Consider the following 22,312-nt stretch of genomic DNA (forward strand, 5'->3'; position numbering starts at 1 on the left):
TCATCCTTATTTTACAGATGGTAAAACTAGAGCTCAGATTGGTAATATAAGTTGCTCAAGGGCATACAACCAATTAGGTCGCAGAGTCAGGATTCAGCCCAAGTCTGTCTCACTCCAAACCTCAAACACCTTTCACCCCATTGCTTTTGCTGTCTAGTGCAGACTGAGCACGTAGCAGGGGCTCAGATCACACCAGACTGAGTGGGTGGGTGCAGGCTTCTAAAGCAGCGGGACCCACTCAGCTGGGCCAACAGGCTGCAAGATATTTAGGCTTTGCAGCCTTGTTTCTGGGACCCTGTGTCCACTATTCTCAGCTGTAACTCTCAACCCTGCCTCCAAGGGAACTGCCAGCACTGTAGCTCAGTTTTTCTTTTTTTAAAGGCACTCAGCATATCAGCATAAAAAGGCCACAGAATTATTGCTCCAGCAACCCAGTCAACGATTCCAGAAACATTTGCATGCAGTCTCTTCCACCCCCTCTTCTCTGCAGCTTTACTGTTCTAACCTCACCCAGCAGAGAACTGGGAACATTAATCCTGACCTTATTATTTGCTAATTGCTTGCAGCACACAATTAGCACCCAATTAACATAAAAATATAGAATTTTAGCACTCAGGCCCAGAAATTATCTAGATCAACCCACTCTCTTTTAGGAGAGGAGAAAAAAATCAGCGGAAAAGTGATTTGCCCAAGGTCACACAGCAAGTTAGAGATGTAGGGCAGAAAACAAGTTTCGAGTCTGCTGGTGTCTTGTCCACCATACTATGCTCCCGGCTCGTGTCTTCTCAGCTGTTACAGCTCTCTAAGGGTAGGGGCATGCTTCCCTTTGTTTTGATGTTGTCTAGCATGGGTTCAGGTACCTTTACCTTCGGAATAACAATAGCTCCATTTAACTGAGCTCACCATGTGCCACCAGCTGTTCATCCAGTATTTCACCTGATTCTCACAACAACCCTGAGAGGGAGATACTATCATCTTCATCTTACAGATGCAAAATGGAGGCCCAGAGAGTTAACAGCTAGAATATATTAAGAACCAGCAATTGAATCAAGTCTTGGAATCCAAAGCTCATGTTCTTTCCATTACATTTCCTGGCTCCTCAATCTGTGGCCTCCATCCCACAGGCCTCTTACTTTGATTCTCTTTGTCTTTCTTCTCAATTAAGAGCTAGAGTGGCCAAAGAGGCTTTTTGCAGATGAAGATGGCAAACAAACTCCTGTATTCATCGGTCTTCCTGCCCAGGGACCCCTCCCAGGCCCAGATCTCTTCAACATTCCCACCTGATCATGGTCAATATCAGCATCTCCTGTGATCACAATTCTCTTTTCAATACGTGTCTCTGAAATCCCACCTTTTACAGTCTGGAACCAAAGAGAAGATGTCATATGAGATCAGCGATATAACAAGAATTAAAAAAAAAGAAAAAGAGGCCAGGTTTAGTGGTTCACACTTGTAATCTCAACACTTTGGGAGGCTGAGATAGGAGGAATGCTTGAGGCCAGGAGTTTCAGACCAGCCTGGGCAACATAATGAGACCTCGTCTCTATTAACAAACAAACAAACAAAAAAAGAAAAATAGCAAAGATTATTCCGAAAGCTCCACTCCAAATTTTAATCTACTGCTGGGTACTGCAAAGGACAGCTTTCTAACCTACTTGTCCAAAATCTCAACCAGACCTGCTACTTCTACTCCCTTGTAGAGCACACTTCTACTCCCTTGGATTATTAAAATCTTTGTGTTTTTTTTTTGAGACAGAGTCTCGCTCTGTTGTCCAGGCTGGAGTGTAGTGGTGTGATCTCGGCTCACTGCAACCTCTGCCTCCCGGGTTCAAGCAATTCTCCTGCCTCAGCCTCCTGAGTAGCTGGGACTACAGGCATGCACCACCATGCCCAGCTAATTTTTGGATTTTTAGTAGAGATGGGGTTTCACTATGTTGGCCAGGCTGGTCTCAAACTCCTGACCTTGTGATCCACCCACCTCAGCCTCCCAAAGTGCTTGGATTACAGGCGTGAGCCACCACATCCAGCCTTGATTACTACAATCTTTTGTATTTATTTATTTATTTATTTATTTTTTGAGACGGAGTCTTGCTCTGTCGCCCAGGCTGGAGTACAGTGGTGCGATCTCGGCTCACTGCAAGCTCTGTCTACTGGGTTCACACCATTCTCCTGCCTCAGCCTCCCAAGTAGCTGGGACTACAGGCACCTGCCACCATGCCCGGCTAATTTTTTCTATTTTTAGTAGAGACGGGGTTTTTTTGTCAGCTAGGATGGTCTCGATCTCTTGACCTCGTGATCTGCCCGCCCCGGCCTCCCAAAGTGCTGGGATTACAGGTGTGAGCCACCGCGCCCAGCCTGGATTACTAAAATCTTTATTAAGCTAAACAGAAAGTCACAATTCTGTATTTACTTTCTCCTTTTTCTTTCTCCTGAATACCACAGAAATTTAGCAAGTAAACAAAATAGGACTTTCTGTGCTCTTCTCTCATACATTTCTGTTTTAAAGACTGGATACTGATGCTATACATTTTAATTGATCATTTTCTTTTTCTTTTTTTTTTTTTTTGAGATGGAGTCTTGCTCTGTTGCTCAGGCTAGAGTGCAGTGGCATGATCTTAGCTCACTGCAACCTCCGCCTCTTGGGTTCAAGTGGTTCTCCTGCCTAAGCCTCCCGAGTAGCTGGGACTATAGGCGTGTGCCACCATGCTCGGCTAATTTTTATTTTTTTAGTAGAGATGGGGTTTCGCCATGTTGGCCAGGCTGGTCTTGAACTCCTGATCTCAGGTGATCCGCCCGCCTTGGCCTCCCAAAGTGTTGGGATTACAGGCGTGAGCCACCATGATCATTTTCAAGAGGAAAAAAATCTGAAGGCTATGAACAAATATGTCACACAGCTTGAAACTGGGCTCTTGTATTTTAAAGCATTTTCATATTATTGATGTCAAAAGGTCCTCACATAATCTCCTGAGGGTGGGTAGATTTCTCTTTCTGGTAGATGAGGAAAACCAAGGTCTAGACACATTAAGTTAACTAGTTTCCAGTCATCTGTGTATTGATGAGAGAGCTTGGTCAAGAAGCTATATTTCTTACCTATTAAAAAAAGTATTTTCCTCTAGTGTTACAGCAAACATCGATTGCCTCTGATTTTCTGGGGGTAGTTCCAATTTTAGATATTTTCTCTCTCTTGCTTCCTATAAACTACATTCTAATAATTCCAATATTTCAGCATCCAAACAAGTTCTCATGGCCTTGTCCCTGGAATGCTGTAAAAATTCTTCCTCAGACCCAGAGTTCTGATTTTGGGCTTGGAAAATATGGTTGTATAAAAATACCAAAAATAATTTCCCTGAAGCTGACTTTTTGTTTTGTTTTGTTTTTACAGAGATAGGTTTTAGGGTCTTGCTCTGTCACTCAGGCTGGAGTGCAGTGGCATGATCACAGCTTACTGCAGCCTTGATGCCCTGGGCTCAAGTGATCCTCCCACCTCAGCCTCCCAAGTAGCTGGGACCACAGGCATGCGCCATTATGCCCAGCACATTTTTTCTTTTTTTTTGTATTTTTTTATACAGATGAGGTTTCACTATGTTGCCAAGGCTAATCTCAAACTCCTGGGCTAAAGGGATCCACCCGTCTCAGCCTCCCAAAGTACTGGGATTACAGGTGTGATTACACCACGCCTGGCCCCTTAAGTTAACTTTCTATTGAGATAGTCTGCTCGCTCGCCCAGGCTGGAGTGCAGTGGCGCAATCTCTGCTCACTGTAATCTCTGCTTCCTGGGTTCAAGCAATTCTCCTCCCTCAGCCTCCCGAATAGCTGGGACTACGGGTGTATGCCGACACACCCGGCTAATTTATGTATTCTTAGTAGAGACGGGGTTTCACCATGTTGGTCAGGCTAGTCTCGTACTCCTGATCTCAGGTGATCCACCTGCCTTGGCCTCCCAAAGTGCTGGGATTACAGGTGTGGGCCACCATGCCTGGCCATGCTGACTTTTTAAACTTACTTCCACAGCCAGACAGGGGACTCACTGACCAGAGAGACAGATGTGTAAAGAGAACAACCACACCTACCTTTAGGAGACTACTAAGTAGGCAGGGATACTCTCAGGATATCTCCCTAGATTTATTGCTGGCGAAGGCAGCAGGGCCTTTCCATCCAGGACTCTTTGAATAATGTGGCTTACTAGGGATGGAGCTGAAAATATTTGCTTATGGACTAGGGTCCTTCTTGCAGAGAGGTGGCAGCAAGCTTAGCCTGCCCCTGGGTTCCATAAAGAGGTTCTAGCTGGTCTGTTACCTTGGTAATTTGAGTTGTGGTGGTGCTGCTTGGGGTCTCAGATGTGATAGTTTGAGCTGTCAGCAAGACTCCTGGGTCCAAGTCTCCATTGTTGTCGTCAGTCTGCAGAAGAAAGCATGGCTCATCATCATGCCTCTCAGGAAGACTGGGCAAATGTTGCAGGCTGCAGCTTTGCTCTTCAGCTGCACATTCTGATGCAAAAATCTCATTCCCTTAGAATGACCTCTTTTTTTTTTTTGAGACGGAGTTTCACTCTTGTCGCCCAGGCTGGAATGCAGTGGCGTGATCTCAGCTCACTGCAACCTCCGCTTCCCGGTTTCAAGCAATTCTCCTGCCTCAGCCTCCTGAGTAGCTGGGATTACAGGCATGCACCACCACACCGGGCTAATTTTGTATTTTTAGTAGAGATGGGGTTTCTCCATGTTGGTCAGGCTGGTCTCGAACTCCCCACCTCAGGTGATCCGCCTGCCTCGGCCTCCCAAAGTACTGGCATTACAGGTGTGAGCTACCTACCGCACCCGGCCAGGGTAACCTCTTTTTTTTTTTTTTTTCAGGGTAACCTCTTAACAAATAAAATAAATTGGGCCATGCTCGGTGGCTCATGCCTGTAATCCTAGCACTTTGGGAGGTGTAGGCGGGTGGATCACCTGAGGTCAGGGGTTTGAGACCAGCCTGGCCAACAGAGTGAAACCCTGTGTCTACTAAAAAAACAAAATTAGCCGGACGTGGTGGTGCTTGCCTATAATCCCAGCTACTCGGGAGGCTGAGGCAGAAGAAATGCTTGAACTTGGGAGGTGGAGGTTGCAGTGAGCCAAGATCCCGCCACTGCACTTCCAGCCTGGGCAACAGAGTGAGACTCTGTCTAAAAATAAATAAATAAAATAAAATAAAATAAATTCCCTGGGCACAAAGTTCCTTCTAAAAAAGTTGGATGGGTATAGTTTCCTTAGCACTGAGTCAGTGACAGGAATGGATCAGAAATAGGAGGCAGGGGCCGGGCGCGGTGGCTCAGGCCTATAATCCCAGCACTTTGGGAGACCGAGGGGGGCAGATCACCTGAGGTGGGGAGTTCGAGACCAGAATGACCAACATGGAGAAACCCCATCTCTACTAAAAATACAAAATTAGCCGGGTGTGGTGGTGCATGTCTGCAGTCCCAGCTACTCGGGAGGCTAAGGCAGGAGAATAGCTTGAACCCAGGAGGCAGAGGTTGTGGAGAGCTGAGATTGCGACATTGCACTGCAGCCTGGGCAACAAGAGCGAAATTCTGTCTCAAAAAAAAAAAAAAAAAAAAAAGAAATAAGAGGCAGGAACGTAGCCACAGGTCAACATTAGTGACAATAATTAAGCACATGTATAGCATTTTATAGTTCACAAATGCCTTTCAAACATTAGCTTTTTTTTTTTTGAGACGGAGTCTTGCTCTGTCACCCAGGCTGGAGAGTAGTGGCGCGATCTCAGCTCACCGAAACCTCCGCCTCCTGGGTTTAAGCAATTCTCCTGCCTCAGCCTCCTGAGTAGCTGGGAGTATAGGCACGCGCCACCACGCCCGGCTAATTTTTGTATTTTTTTTTTTTTTTTGAGATGGAGTTTCGCTTCTGTTGCCCAGGCTGGAGTGCAATAGTGTGATCTCGGCTCACTGCAACCTCTGCCTCCCAGGTTCAAGCAATTCTCCTGCCTCAGCCTCCCAAGTAGCTGGGATTACAGGTGCCTGCCACCACGCCTGGCTAATTTTTGTATTTTTAGCAGAGATGGAGTTTCACCATATTGGCCAGGCTGGTCTCGAACTCCTGACTTCGTGAACCGCCCACCTCCACCTCCCAAAGAGCTGAGATTACAGCTCTTTGAGCCACCGCGCCCAGCCGCTAACTAATATTTTCTTCAGCCAAGACCAGTCATCTACTTTAGATTCAGACTCAACTAATATTTATTATACTCCTACTATGTGCCAAGCATATAATTCAACTGTTATCTCAATTATGCCTCTCAATATCTGAGGGAGGAACCATTATTATACACATTGTACAGTTAAGAAAACAGAGCTCCAGAGAGGTTAAGAATTTGTCCAAGACTCTAATGGGTGTTTGAACTAGGACTCAGGGCAAGAAACTCCCTGTTTGAAGTCTGGGGTTTGGGTCCCCACTCAGACAGTAACCAGCTGTGGAACCTTGGGCAAGTCACTCTGACTTCTCTGAGCTTTAGTTTTCTCATTTATTTGGTTTTTAAAGTTTTATTTATTTTATTTTTTGTTGAGAGGGAGTTTTGCTTTTTCTCCAGGCTGGAGTACAATAGTGGGATCTCGGCTCACCGCAACTTCCACCTCCTGGGTTCAAGCGATTCTCTTGCCTCAGCCGCCCAAGTAGCTGGGATTACAGGCGCATGCCACCACACCTGGCTAATTCTGTATTTTTAGTAGAAACAGGGTTTCACCATGTTGGCCAGGCTGGTCTCAAACTCCTGACCTCAGGTGATCCACCCTCCTCAGCCTCCCAAAGTGCTGGGATTACAGGCGTGAGCCATTGCGCCCAGTCTAGTTTTCTCATTTATAAAAGCAATACTGGGGACTGGGTGCAATGGCTCACACCTGTAGTCCCAGCACTTTGGGAGGCCAAGGCAGGCGGATCACGAGGTCAGGAGTTCAAGACCAGCTGACCAATATGGTGAAACCCCATCTCTACTAAAAATACAAAAATTAGCCAGGTGTGGTGGCAAACGCCTGTCGTCCCAGCCACTCAGGAGGCTGAGGCAGGAGAATCTCTTGAACCTAGGAGGTGGAGGTTGCAGTGAGCCGAGATCGTGCCACTGCACTCCAGCCTGGGTAACAGAGGAAGACTCCATCTCAAAAAAAAAAAAAAATCTCAGCTACGTGGGAGGCTGAGAGGTTGCAGTGAGTTGAGATTGCGCCACTGCACTCCAGCCTGGGCAACAAGAGTGAAACTCCATCTCAAAAAAATAAATAAATAAATAAAATAAAAAATAAAAGCAATATGGGAATATGTGTTCTGCCTACACCGTAGCACTGTTGTGAGCATACAAAGAAATTATACAAATAAAATTAGCTTATAAATTGTTATAACATGAATTTGCATGCCAGAAGGGCTAAAGCTTTTTGAAGAACTCCTCTATAAACCTGTGACTCTATCTTTATCTACCTCCTGCCCGCTCCCTCTAGTCTCTTTTCTGTCTCTGAAGAATGCTAAAGATGCAGGAGACACTGTTATGTTTTCCTACTTACCCTGTTCCCATACAGGGCCTGTTTTCCTTGATCCTCTTACCAATGTTTCCTCATACTGGTCATTTGTCCTATGACCCAGCAATTTGACTCTTAGATGTTTACTCAAGATAAGTGAAACGCCCACAACAAGATTTGTGGCCGGGCACGGTGGCTCATGCCTCAAATCCCAGCACTGTGGGAGGCCGAGGCAGGTGGATTGCCTGAGGTCAGGAGTTTGAGACCAGCCTGGCCGACATCATGAAACCCTATCTCTACCACAAAATACCAATAAATTAGCCAGGCATGGTGATACATGCCTGTAGTCCAGTTACTCTGAAGGCTGAGGCAGGAGGATCGCTTGAACCAGGAGGCGGAGGTTGCAGTGGGCTGAGATCATGCCACTGCACTCCAGCCTCGGCAACGGAGCCATACTCTGTCTCAAAAAAAAAAAAGATCTGTACATGAACATTCATAGCAGCTTTATTAATATTTTCCCAAACTGAAATTCATCCAATTGTCCATCAACAAATGAATGGATAAACAAATTGTGGTATATTCATTCAATGTAATACTATTCAGCAATAAAAAAGAGGGAACTACTGATTCACATAACATGGATGAATCTAAAAAATATTATATTCAGAAAGAAGGCAGACACTGTTGGGTACGGTGGCTCAGGCCTGTAATACCAGCACTTTGGGAGGCCAAGGTGGGTGGATCACCTGAGGTCAGGAGTTCAAGACCAGCCTGGCCAACATGGTGAAACCCCGTCTCTACTAAAAATACAAAAATTAGCCAGGTGAAGTGGTGGGAACCTGTAATCCTGGCTACTCAGGAGCTGAGGCAGGAGAATCACTAGAATCCGGGAGGTGGAGGTTGCAGTGAGCTGAGATGGTACTACTGTACTCCAGCAGCCTGGATGACAAGAGTGAGACTCCAATTCAAAAAGAAAGAAAGAAGCCATACACAAAAGTGTACTACTGTATACTTCTACTTACATGAAGTCCAAACCAGGCAAAACTAAGCTATACTGATAGAAAGCAGAGCACTGGCTGCCTAAAGGGGTAGAAATCAGATGGAAAAGGCTATGAAGCCAGTTTCAGGAGTAATGTTCTGTATCCTAAATGTGTCTTGGTTACACATGTATAGCCATTTGTCAAAACCAATCAAATTGCTAGGCATGGTGGCTCACATCTGTAATACCAGCACTTTGGGAGGCTGAGGAGGGAGGATTGCTTGAGCCCAGGAGTTCGAGATCAGCCTGAGCAACAAAGTGAGTCCCGTGTGTACAAAAAATTAAAAAATTAGGCCGGGCACAGTGGCTCACACCTGTAATCCCAGCACTTTGGGAGGCCGAGACGGAAGGATCATGAGGTCAGGAGTTCGAGACCAGCCTGACCAACATGGCGAAGCCCTGTTTCTACTGAAAAAAGAAATACAAAAATTAGCCAGGCATGGTGGCCCGCACCTGTAATCCCAGCTACTCAGAAGGCTGAGGCAGGAGAATTGCTTGAACCCGGAAGGCAGAGGTTGCAGTGAGCTGAGATCATGCTACTGCATTCCAGGCCAGGTGACAGAGCGAGACTCCGTCTCGAAAAAAAAAAAAAAATTAAAAAGTTAGTCACATGTAGTGGTGTGCACCTGGAGTCCTAGCTACTCAGGAGGCTGAGGTGGGAGGATCACTTGAGCCCAAAAGGTCGAGGCTGCAGTGAACTGTGGTCATGCCACTGTACTCCAGCCTGGGCAACAGTGCGAGACCCTGTCTGTGCATTTCACTGTATGTAAATTTTACCTCAAACACACCCATATACACACATAAAAAACTACACGTAAAAACTATCCCCTCTGACCATGTTTTCCAAAGCACAGAGACTGTGAATAAATAAAAAAATGGTGCTCAGGCTTACTTATCCAGCAAGATAATAAAAGCAAAAGTAGAAATAGTAAATAAATAATAACAATTGCAAATGAATATCTAGTGCTTATTATCTGCCAGGCACTTTGGAAACATTTATGTGCATTAATTCATTTATTCCTGACAACAATCCTATGAGGTACAACTATTAGCCACACTTTACAAATGAGGAAACTGAGGCACATGGCGATTTAGTAATTTGACTGCACACTAGTGACAGGGCAGGTTCAAAGCCAGGAAATCTGACTCTGACTCGAAAGTCAACACTCTTCCCCACTCTACCCCACTGTCTAGCATAAGTAATAAAAAGCAATGTGGGCCGGGAGCAGTGGATCACGCCTGTAATCCCAGCACTTTGGGAAGCCAAGGCGGGCAGATCACCTGAGATCAGGCATTCGAAACCAGCCTGACCAACGTGGCAAAACCCATCTCTACTAGAAATAAAAAAATTAGCCGGGCATGGGGGCGCATGCCTGTGGTCCCAGCTATTTGGGAGGCTGAGGCTGGAGAATTGCTTGAACCTGGGAGGTGGAGGTTACAGTGAGCCGAGATCGCGCCACTGCACTCCAGCCTGGGTGACAGAGTGAGACTCCATCTCAAAAATAAATAAATAAACAAACAAATAAAATAAAAAGCAATTTGTATCTTGACTGTCTTAAGCCTGGTTAAAATGAAATAAAGGCAAATGTTTAACAATGCAATATAATAATAGCTACCATTATGAATAGCTAATAAATACCAGGCAAACATTGTGCTTATTTCAATAACTTGATCACAGTATTTTTCAGAAGAGAAAACTAAGGCTCAAAAAGATAAGGGACTTGCCCAAGGTCACAAAACTAGCAAATGTCGGAATTAAGACCTAAGTCACTCTAATTCCAAAGCCCACAGGCTCTGTCAAGAATATCACGCTGCCTTTATATTTCTCTAATATGTCAGGATATTTTAAAATGACTGCTTCCATTTCCTTTTTTTGTAGGAGCTACCTACACCCACACCACAGGGACTTCTGTGGTCAGTGTGGCTCTAACTTTTAAAACAATTTATTTTGAACCATTTAAATTTTGGGGGCGCAGGGTGCGGTGGTTCATGCCTGTAATCCCTGCACTTTGGGAGGTCGAGGCGGGCTGACTACTTGAGGCCTGGAGTTTGAGACCAACCTGGCCCACAAGGTGAAACCCTGTCTCTACTAAAAATATAAAAATCAGGCTGGGTGCGGTGGCTCACACCTGTAATCCCAGCACTTTGGGAGGCCAAGGTGGGTGGATCACGAGGTCAGGAATTCAAGACCAGCCTGACCAACATAGTGAAACCCCGTCTCTACTAAAAGTACAAAAATTAGCTGGGTGTGGTGGTGGGTGCCTGTAATCCCAGCCACCTGGGAGGCTGAGGCATGAGAATCGCTGGAACCCAGGAGGTGGAGGTTGCAGTGAGCCGAGATGGCATCACTGCATTCCAGCCTGGGCGACAAGAGGGAAACTCTGTCTCAAACAAAAATAAAAATAAAAATGTGAATATAAATATTAGCCAGGTGTGGTGGCATGCACATGTAATCCCAGCTACTCAAGAGGCTGAGGCACGAGAATCACTTGAACCCGGGAGGCAGAGGTTGCAGTGAGCTGAGATCATGCCACTGCACTCCAGCCTGGGCTACAGAGCAAGACTGTCTCTAAATAATAATAATAATAATAAAATAAAATTTTTTGGCTATGTTTATGCTATAAAAATTTTAATACTTCAAAATGTTTTACAGTGAAAAGTCAATTTCCCTCCCACTCCTGACCCGAGTCCTGCAGTCTCAGTCTCCTTCATCAGGGGCCACTATACGTTTTGGTTGTTGGTTTTTTGTTTTGTTTTTTAGTACCCATTCAGAGAGAGTGTACTGATATACAAACCTAAACACACATAGCTGCAATATACATCCCTTCTCCCCTCCATAAACAGTACCACCATAGTGCACCATGCTTGTTCACTTACCAATTTATCATGTAGCTTGTTCCCATCAGAAGCTTTTATTAAAGGCCACACAGAATTACCTTAATTGGATGTACCATAATGTATTTAACCAGCTCTCCACTGATGGACATTTAGCTTGTTTCCATGGTAGTGACAACTTAAAGGGATTCTGCCATATGAAGTAATTATTTCCTATATCCTCTGGCTAATAGCGTGTACAATTTTTAAGTAATTTCCTATTCCTTTCTTTTTCAGTCCCCTTCACTGCCAAGACCTATTCATTCATTTCTCTGTCTCTCTCGACTGACACATTTCTTTTTTCTTGTTTCCTCAGACACTTCAGTTCTTTACAAGCATTTCTCCAGAGATGTTCTAGTCATATTCCTGGTCCCAGACCTCTCCCTACTTTATTTCATTTTGTTTTTTTGATACAGGGCCTCACTCTGTCCCCCAGGCTGGAGTGCAGTGGCACAATCACAGCTCACTGCAGCCTCGAACTCCTGGGCTCAAGGGAGCCTCCGCCTCAGCCTTCCGAGCAGCTGAGACTATGGGTGCGTCCACCATGCCTGGCTCATTGCTTCAATTATGCCACTTTGTTAGTATCGATAAACTTTACGCAACCTCTCATTATTTGTTTATTTATTTACTTATTTATTTTTGAGATGGACCCTCGCTCTTTCACCCAGGCTGGAATGCAGTGGCATGATCTCGGCTCACTGCAACCTCCACCTCCCAGGTTCAAGCGATTCTCCTGCCTCAGCCTCCCAAGCAGCTGGGACTATAGGTGCACGCCACCACGCCTGGCTAATTAAACTCTCATTATGTACCAAACTCAAAATCCGCACTCTAGACCACGAAAGAGAGAATAGGGAAGCATACTGACACTAAGTGTCCATAAACATGCCCAGTGCTTTGCAGACATCATTTCACCTAATTTTCCTCCAAAGCTTGCAATGGTCAGTGGTATTATCCCCACTTTACAAACAAGGAAATACAAGCTTAGAGAGATTAGCAACTTGCCTAAGGTTACCTAGTTGGTACCTACCTGATTGAGCTAGGATACAAATTCTATTTCTCTCTTTCTCTTTTTTTTTCTTTTTTTGAAATGGACTTTTGCTCTTGTTGCCCAGGCTAGAGTGCAATGGCGCCATGTTGGCTCACTGCAACCTCCACCTCCCGGGTTCAAGTGATTCTCCTGCCTCAGCCACTCGACTAGCTGGGATTACAGGCATGCACCACCGTGCCCGGCTAATTTTGTATTTTTAGTAGAGATGGGGTTTCACCATGTTGGTCAGGCTGGTCTTGAACTCCTGACCTCAGGTGATCCACCCACCACGGCCTCCCAAAGTATTGGGTTTACAGGCGTGAGCCACTGCACCCGGCCCTCTTTTTTTTTTTTGAGACAGGGTCTTGGTGTGTTGCCCAGGCTGGAGTACAATGGCATGACTCTAGCTCACTGTAGCCTTGAACACCTGGGCTCAAGAAATCTTCCCAACTCAGCCTCTGAATAGCTGCGACTACAGCTATGCCACCACACCCAGCTAATATATATATAATATATATTATATATTTAATGTGTAATTATATATTAATTTACATATTTAATATAATTATATGTTGTATTAAATATATATTATAATTATATAATTTAATATGTATAATTATAAATATATATATAATATTTTATTTATATATATATAAAAGAGATGGGGGTCTTACTTTGTTGCCCAGGCTGGTCTGGAACTACTGGTCTCAACTGATCCTCCCTCCTCAGCCTCCCAAAGTGACTGTGACCAACCCTAAAGTCACTGTGACCAACCCTAATTCTCTTTTTTCTAATTGCAATGCACATGCTTTTATTTTATTTATTTATTTATTTATTTTTTGAGACAGAGTTTCACTCTTGTTGCCCAGGATGGAGTGCAATGGCGCCATCTTGGCTCACCGCAACCTCCGCCTCCCAGGTTCAAGCGATTCTCCTGCCTCAGCCTCCCGAGTAGCTGGGGATGTGCCACCACGCCCAGCTAATTTTTTTGTATTTTAGTAGAGACGGGGTTTCTCTATGTTGGTCAGGCTGGTCTTGAACTTCTGACCTCACGTGCTCCGCCTGCCTTGGCCTCCCAAAGTGCTGGGATTACAGGCGTGAGCCACCACGCCCAGCAATGCACATGCTTTTAAATTACCAAGCCACACTGTTTCCTAAATGGAGATAACATCATCCAGTTCATGGTGAGGTGAGGATTAAGTGAAAAGATTTATGTGAAAGCACCTAGCCAGAACTTCACATGGCTATCTCTTTCCCATCATTCAGACCTCAGCCAAAATGTCACCTCCTTAGAGAGGAATTCCCTGATTATCCTAGTCCCAAAGCAGCAATCTTTCATGTAATCCCATATTGTCTAACTCTTTACCCCATTTTAGTTTCCTTATAGCATTTACCACTGTCTGAAATTTACTTATACATTGTTTATGTGCTTTATTGCCTGTTTCTCCTAACTAGAATGTAAGTTCCAGAGGGTAGGGACTATGTATACCTTGTACATTGCTTTGGCTTAATATTGTGAACACTCAATAAATATTTGTTGCAGGAATGAAATAACAGCTCAGTTTATAGAGGGAACTGTTTTTCTTACTTTTGGCTTCTGTGAATAACAAAAGAAAAACAATTCAACATAAATCAATTCTAGTCCATTGAAACTACCAAAAGTGAGAGACATTTTACTGAAAGTGGGAAGTAAAACAATTTTTAGCAGGGCATAGTGGCACATCTTGGGAGGTCAAGACAGTTGGATCCTCTGAGCCCAGGAATTTGAGATCAGCCAGGGCAACATGGTAAAATATCGTCACTACAAAAAATTAGCGAGGTGCAGCTGTGCATGCCTGTAGTTCCAGCTACTTGGGAGGCAAAGGTGGGAGAACTGCTTGAGCCTGGGAGGTCTAGGCTGCAGCGAGCTAAGATCATGCCACCTGCACTTCAGCCTGGGCAACAGAGTCAGACCCTTTCTCAGAAAAGAAAATTTGGCCAGGCGTAGTGGCTCACCAGTAATCTCTTCTTCTTCTTCTTCTTCTTTTTTTTAATGCAGTGGAGCAATCTCGGCTCACTGCAACCTCCTGTGTTCAAGAGATTCTCCTGCCTCAGCCTCCTGAGTAGCTGGGATTACAGGTGCCTGCCATTACACCCAGCGAATTTTTGTATTTTTAGTAGAGATGGGGTTTCACCATGTTGGCCAGGCCGGTCCTGAACTCCTGACCTCGTGATCTGCCTGCCTCAGCCTCCCAAAGTGCTGGTATTACAGGCGTGAGCCACTGCACCCGGCCACCAGTAATCTCTCCTAAAAAGAACTATAATCCCAACACTTTGGGAGGCCGCGGCAGGCAGATCACTTGAGGTCAGGAGTTCGAGACTAGCCTGGCCAACATGGTGAGCCCCAACTCTACGAAAAATACAAAAATTAGCCATGTGCACATGACTGTAGAGGCTGAGGCAGGAGAATCACTTGAACTCAGAAGGCAGAGGTTGCAGTGAGCTGAGATCATCACGCCACTGCACTCCAGCCTGGGCAACAGAGTGACTGAGACTCCGTCTCAAAAAACAAACAAACAAAAAACACTTAAATCCTCATAACACCATGAAGTAGATATTAACGTCATGGGCAGAGGAGATCAAGGCTCAGAGATATTCAATTACTTGTCCAAGTCAGTAAGTGGAGGAGCCAGGACTTGAACTCAGGTTTTTTTAGACCCAAAGCCCATGTTCTCAACCATTACACTAGACTGCCTTATGCAAATGAATTGGGTGGATATAAGCAATCAGATCTAAGACAATTTTGCTTTAAAAAAAATTTAGGCCAGGCGTGGTGGCTCACGCCTATAATCTCAGCACTTTGGGAGGCCAAGACAGGCGGATCACGAGGTCAGCAGATCAAGACCATCCTGGCTAACACGGTGAAACCCCGTCTCTACTAAAAATACAAAAAAATTAGCCAGGCGTGGTGGCGGGCACCTGTAGTCCCAGCTACTCGGGAGGCTGAGGCAGGAGAATGGCGTGAACCCGGGAGGCAGAGCTTGCAGTGAGCCGAGATTGCGCCACTGCACTCCAGCCTGGGTGACAGAGCGAGACTCTGTCTCAAAAAAAAAAATATTCAGATGGCGTTTCCTGGGCTCAAGAGATCCTCCCACATCAGCCTCCTGAGTAGCTGGGACTACAGGCACACACCAGTGTGCTCTGCTCAATTTTTTGCTTTAGATAAAGTAGTCTGGGACCTTCTTAGACCAGTAATCTCTTCTAAAAAGAACTGCCCCAGAAAAACCTGGTATTCTTGGTGATAAATGACTAGAAACTCTGTGAAGAAAGGTTATTAATTTTGTTTGCAGCCTTTGGTTCTGAAGCATCAAAACATGTCCTACCTGGGCAGCCTCATAAGTGATGGTCTTGGTCTCAGTGTGGACAATAGGGACGTCTTTGGTTGGGATTTCACTTTTCACAGCATTGGCATTATCTGAGATGGTGACAGTTTGTGTCTTCACCAGGGGAGGCTGTGAAGCAGTAAGGAAAGAGTTACTAGAGTATTTCTGAAGGCAATGGAGAAGTAATCTTCTGACACTGATCTGATCAAAGTGTTAGCTTTAATTAAGTACAGAGCTAGCTCAATCTACAAAGGTGTTTACCCTGCCTAAGACTTCGACAGTATTCCAAAGTAACCCTGACAAGGTGTCAAATCATGAGGGATATTAAAAAGCAGCATTACTGTAATCAGTTTCATAAGCTTAATGGAAAGCTGTAAGAGCAGACAGTTATGATTGGTGATATAAAACACTTCAGACTGACCTTCAGAATTTGAATATAAAACGATTTGCCAAATAGCAATCACTTTGATTTGTCCTTGTGTCTGTACCATTATAATTAAGAAAATCAGCCACATTTCCTCCACTAAGTACAAATGGTACATGAAACAGCAGTGGCAATGGAATGCATTACCCTCGAATTCATTAACTTCTTTCAAATCAATGTCAGAGATTCACTTTGGAGTTATTGAGAAGAGACAGTATTTGGAAAACTGGAAAGAAAAAAACAATCAGTTCTACCACCACCTGGTGATTAATCCCAGAATTTCAGAAGAATGAACATTAGTGGAATACCAAAGGCCTTCTTGTCCATCTGCTCACCTTCCCCAGGAGTATAAATCACACTGAAACTACCATTTGATTGTAATAAGGTTAAGTGGCCAACCACCTTAGCATAGGAAATCAGTGCCTATGATCCTGAATGCTCTTGTGGGTGGGGTCAGTGGGAGTGGTGGGCTGCACAATGTGGCTGCAGTACATACATTATTTGGGGCCTGAAATCTCATAAGAAGATGAGTTGCCCCTTTAATTAAGAGTATTTGAATTTTTTAAGCATGGTCTCAGAACACTGAAGCCTCCTCACCACAGAAGTCACCGCAATTCACCTCTTTCCATAGCCCACACTTGAGCAAGGAAAAGATGAACACACTTAACCAGCTTCATAAAGACTGACAGCTGGAGTTTTGTTAAGTTATCAGAGAAGAAAGCATTTCTAGCCATGCAGTTAATTGCTCTGAATGAATTTCTTTGGCACAATCAAAGGCTTTATTTTAGTCTGTGATTTTGAAAACAGCAGGGAGGCCACTACCCTCACCACACCACCACCACCTCCTCCACAGGACAGATTCTGGCCCTCTTCCAAAGACAGTCATTAGACCTGCATCATTGAATAAATTACTACCTGGAAACTTCGAATGAGGGTGGGGAACTGGTTACCCACATGAAAGTCAAGAAATGATCCATTTTGTTTTCCAAGTGGCTCTCCTGGTGTAACATGTTCTTCACTACTCTCTGCCTTTTTTACACCAGGTTGCAGCTGACAGGAAGCTGGTGTTACTGAGAACTTTAAGGCACTGGCCTGTTCCTCCACCCCTATACATTCCCCAGTTGGGCCTCTTGGCATCTCCTTAATATCAAGATAGCCAGCTGCCCCCTCCTCCTTCTCTTCTGTCTCCTTGCTGCTTATGGAGAGGGAGCCAAAGGCAAAGCTTTGCAGAGACTCCGACGAGGTGGTCATCTGGCTTTTACTAGGAACTACCGAATGCTTGGGACCCTCCCATTCAGAGTCAGGGTTAGTAGATGGCCCCTTTGTCACGACAGCCACCTCCTCTGTGCGAATGCCATTTATACTCTACAAATGAATGAACAGATACAAAGGCAAGAAGATTAGGTATAAGTGGGAGAATGAACTCTGAGAATCAACAATGATTTTTGGAAGCCTCAAAAATATTGCTACTAATATAAACTAAGAATCTTAGCTGATAACATGGTCAAAAGGAAGAGCTGCTGTTCACTACACATTATCAGCAGCTTAAGCAGTTCCAACCTAAGTTTGGTCCTATTTCTATATCATTGTTAATCTGAAAAACAATTATCCAGCAATTTATATTCCTATGGTCTTCCTTGTGTTACTTAAAGGAGTTACTTTGTCATTCCTAAATGCCTAAGTTATTACTATGCACAGGACACAATGCAATTTGTGCATCAATCAAAATATATTCTTTTTTTTTTTTTTTGAGACAGGGTCTCACTCTGTCACCCAGGCTGGAGTGCAGTGGCCTGACCATAGCTCACTGCAGCCTTGAATTCCTGGGTTTAAGGGATCCTCCTGCCTCAGCCTCCAGAGTAGCTAGAACTACAGGTATGCTCCACCAAAACCTGGCTAAGTTTTACATGTTTTGGAGAAACAGGGTCTCACTATGTAGTCCAGGTTGATCTCAAACTCCTGGCCTCTCATAATCCTCCCACCACGGCCTCCCACAGTGCTGGGATTACAGGTAAAACATATTCTTGAGGAACCTAATCAGGTTGAAAAATGTTTCATATTTCCAAACTGTATGTATCCTCACACTAGCCCTGCATGGAGAAGCTAAAATCTAGACTAGTTGTCAGGGAGACAGAAGTTGAGTACATCTAGCACAGGCTTACTTCAATCACTGTCATGGCATCAAACATGATATCAAAAATGGTGAAATGTTTCTTTGTAAACAATTAAAATGACCCAGCAGCTGAGATGTATTTCTTCACAGATGAATGACACAACACCTCCAACCTCCAAGAGAAATAAATTCCGGAAACACAGAGTTCCCTCCTGGGCCAAATACCTCACTCCACAGGAAAAACAGTTCTAAAGCAAGTAGAGTCACCACTCTGTATCTGTGGGTTCTGCATCCATGGATTCAACCAACCATGGATCAAAAGTATCTGGAAAAACAATTGCATCTATGCTGAACATGTACAGACTTTTTTCTTGTCATTGTTCCCTAAAGAATATAGTATAACAACTATTTACATAGCATTTATATTTTATTAGGTATTATGAGTAATCTAGAGATGATTTAAAGTATTCAGGAGAATATGCATAGGTTATATGTAAATACCATGTCATTTTAAATCCAAGACTTGAGCATTTGTGGATTTTGGTATCCAGAGGAGGTCTTGGAACCAAGGCCCCACAGATATTGAGGGACCACTGCACATGGAAGAGAATGTGGAAGAGAAGATACCATCCCAGTAGACGGACCTATTCCTAAAGTTAAAAGAAAGGTGCTCTAGGTGGAAGAAGAAGGAATTCACACTAGTAGGAAATGAATTAGTCATTTGAAAAATAAATAACCTTGCCACAAAAAGAATAAAACACCTAGGAATGCCAGCTAACCAGGAAGGTGAAAGATCTCTACAACGCTACAGTAACCAAAACAGCATGGTAGGCTGGGCATGGTGGTTCATGTCTGTAATCCCAGCACTCTGGGAGGCTGAGGCAGGCACAGATCACCTGAGGTCAGGAGTTTGAGACCACCCTGGCCAACGTGGCAAAACCTTGCCTCTACAAAAATACAAAAATTAGCTGGGCATGGTGGCATGTGCCTGTAGTCCCAGCTACTTGGGAGGCTGAAGCAGGAGAATTGCTTAAACTCGGAAAGTGGAGGTTGCAGTGAGCTGAGATCAAGCCACTGCACTCCAGCCTGGGTGATAGAATGAGACTCGGCCTCAAAAAAGAAAAAAAGAAAAAAAAATAAGAAAACAACAACAACAAAAAACAAACACCAGCATGGTGTACTGGTATGAAAATGGACATATGAAACAGAATAGAGAACCTAGAAATAAGGCCACACACCTACAACTATCTGATCCTCGACAAAGCTGACAAAAACAAGCAATGAGGAAAGGAAGAATTCTCTATTCAATAAATGGTGCTGGGATAGCTGACTAGCCATATACACAATATTGAAACTGGATCCCTTCCTTATACCATATACAACAGTCAACTCAAGATAGATTAAAGACTTAAATGTAAAACCCAAAACTAATAAAAACCCTGGAAGACAACCTAGGCAATAGCATTCCGGACATAGGAACTGGCAAATATACACATATATTTGGAGACAGAGTCTCACTTTCTCGCCCAGGTTGGAGTGTAGTGGTGTGATCTTGGCTCACTGCAACCTCCGCCTCCTAAGTTCAAGCGATTCTCCTGCGTCAGCCTCCAGAGTAGCTGAGACTACAGGTGTGTGCCACCACGCACAGCTAATTTTTGTGTTTTTAGTAGAGACGGAGTTTCACCATGTTGGTCAGGCTGGTCTCGATCTCCTGACCTCGTGATCCACCCACCTCGGCCTCCCAAAGTGCTGGGATTACAGGCATGAGCCACAGTGCCCAGCTAAGAACTGGCAAAGATTTTATGATGAAGATGCCAAAAGCAATTCACAACAAAAGCAAAGATTGACAAATGGGATCTAATTAAACTTAAGAGCTTCTGCACAGTGAAAGAAACTATCAATAGAGTAAACAACCTACAGAATTGGGGAAAATATTTGCAAATTATGCATCTGACAAAGGTCTAATATCCAGCATCTATAAGAAACTTAAACAAATTTACAAGAAAGAAACAACTCCATTAAAAAATGGGCAAAAGGACATGAACACTTTTCAAAAGAAGACATGCATGTGGCCAACAAGCATAAGAAAAAAGGCTCAGTATCACTGATCATTAGAGAAATGCAAATCAAAACCACAGTGAGATACCATCTCCCACCAGTCAGAATGGCTGTTACTAAAAAGTCAAAAAATAACAGATGCTGGTGAGGTTGCAGAGAAAAGGGAATGCTTACACACTGTTGGTGGGAATGTAAATTAGTTCAACCACTGTGGAAAGCAGTGTGGTGATTCCTCAAGGAGCTAAAAACAGAACTACCATTTGACCCAGCAATCCTATTACGGGTATATACCCAAAGGAATATAAATCGTTCTACCATTAAGACACATGCATGTGTATGTTTATTGTAGCACTATTCACAATGACAAATATATGAAATCAACCTAAATGCCCATCAATCGCAAATTAGATAAAGAAAATGTGGTATATATATACCATGGAATACTATGCAGCCATAAAAAAGAACGAGCTCATGTCCTTTCCAGGAACACAGATGGAGCTGGAGGCCATTATCCTTAGCAAACGAACACAGGAACAATAAAAGCAAATACTGCATGTTCTCACTTATAAATGGGACCTAACTGATGAGAACACATGGATACAAGGAGGGGAACAACAGACACCAGGGCCTACTTGAGGGTGGAGGGTGGGAGGAAGGAGAGGATCAGAAAAAATAACCATTGGGTACCAGGCTTAGTACTTGGGTGACAAAATAATCTGTAAAACAAACCCCCATGACACGAATTTACCTACATAACAAACCTGCGCGTGTACCTAAAATAAAAGTTAAAAGAAGAAAAAGAAATAACCTAACGAAAGCCAAATGTTATGGCAAGTGACATCTGCATGTGCTCACCAGAGAGCTGTATATAAGCCACTTAGGCATGAAATCTTGGTAAGAGCCTTTGACCATATTACAAACCACAGAGAAACAATAAAGAAAGGAAGAAGGTGTTCCTGGCCAGGCACGGTGGCTCACGCCTGTAATCCCAGCACTTTGGGAGACTGAGGTGGGCGGATCACCTGAGGTTGGGAGTTCGAGCCTGTCCAACATGAAGAAACCCCATCTCTACTAAATATACAAAATTAGCCAGGCGTGGTGGCGCATGCCTGTAATCCCAGCTACTCGGGAGGCTGAGGCAGGAGAACTGCTTGAACCTGGGAGGCAGAGGTTGTGGTGAGCCAAGATCATGCCATTGCACTCCAGCCTGGGCAACAAGAGCGAAACTCTGTCTCAAAAAAAAAAAAAAAAAAAAAAAAAGAAGGTAAGAAGGTGTTCCTATGAGTAAACAATACAGTTTGAACCAGCTTACACACTGTAGTACTCAAATCCATGTTATAGGTATTATATTAGGAAAATCACTGCTGCTCCTTAACTTGTAAACCAGCCTCCATTGTGGTGAATATTAACCAGGGCTCCATAAAGGCAAGGAAAGACACACTGCACACAGGAACTTCAGGCCAGCTTCACTCCCAAGCCATTTTGAAACATGCAACTCAAAAGCATCTCAAACTGGCACTAGTTGAATTCATATTAGGTAGATCTTTCATTGGCTGATAACAAATATGACTTAGGATATGAAAGATGGAACTGAAAGACTGACAACAAGGCTGTCTCTGTCTGCAAATGTATCTGAGATACAGCAATTATTCTTGACAAGAATGTATGAATTTCCTCATATTTAACATGAAAATAATACTTGGTTTGACTTATAGGGTTCTGAAGATAAAATACAATAATATACTGTATATGAAACCATATTGTAAATTCTAAAGTACTATACTTATTTAATTCAACCAACCAATGAGCAGAGCACCTATAATGTCCTAGGGCCTGGGGGACACTAGAATGAATTTGTCATATTGTTAAGATGCTATGCTACTTTCCAGGGCACTTATCTCACTGTTTCTTTTGAGTCAGGCAAGTGGC

The 22,312-nt window shown here is 44.0% G+C and overlaps 1 protein-coding gene across 38 annotated transcripts in view; it reads right to left on the bottom strand.

The window, feature by feature from the left end:
- The window catches only part of EPB41 (erythrocyte membrane protein band 4.1), a 231,999-nt gene that overhangs the window by 6,328 nt on the left and 203,359 nt on the right, over positions 1-22,312 (bottom strand). For 18 of the 38 annotated variants that reach the window (XM_063783718.1, XM_063783720.1, XM_063783717.1 and 15 more), the window contains 3 exons: positions 15,789-15,917; positions 4,297-4,398; positions 1,281-1,361 (listed from right to left, as the gene is read on the bottom strand). In XM_063783718.1, the coding sequence (XP_063639788.1) occupies positions 1,281-1,361; positions 4,297-4,398; positions 15,789-15,917 (312 nt within the window). Of the gene's footprint in view, positions 1-1,280; positions 1,362-4,296; positions 4,399-15,788; positions 15,918-17,127; positions 17,578-22,312 lie in introns of all 38 variants that reach the window. The other 20 variants (XM_063783716.1, XM_063783706.1, XM_063783622.1 and 17 more) reach the window with 5 other exon arrangements.

This window comes from Pan troglodytes, chromosome 1, assembly GCF_028858775.2.
Source record: "Pan troglodytes isolate AG18354 chromosome 1, NHGRI_mPanTro3-v2.0_pri, whole genome shotgun sequence".
Taxonomy (NCBI): domain Eukaryota; kingdom Metazoa; phylum Chordata; class Mammalia; order Primates; family Hominidae; genus Pan; species Pan troglodytes.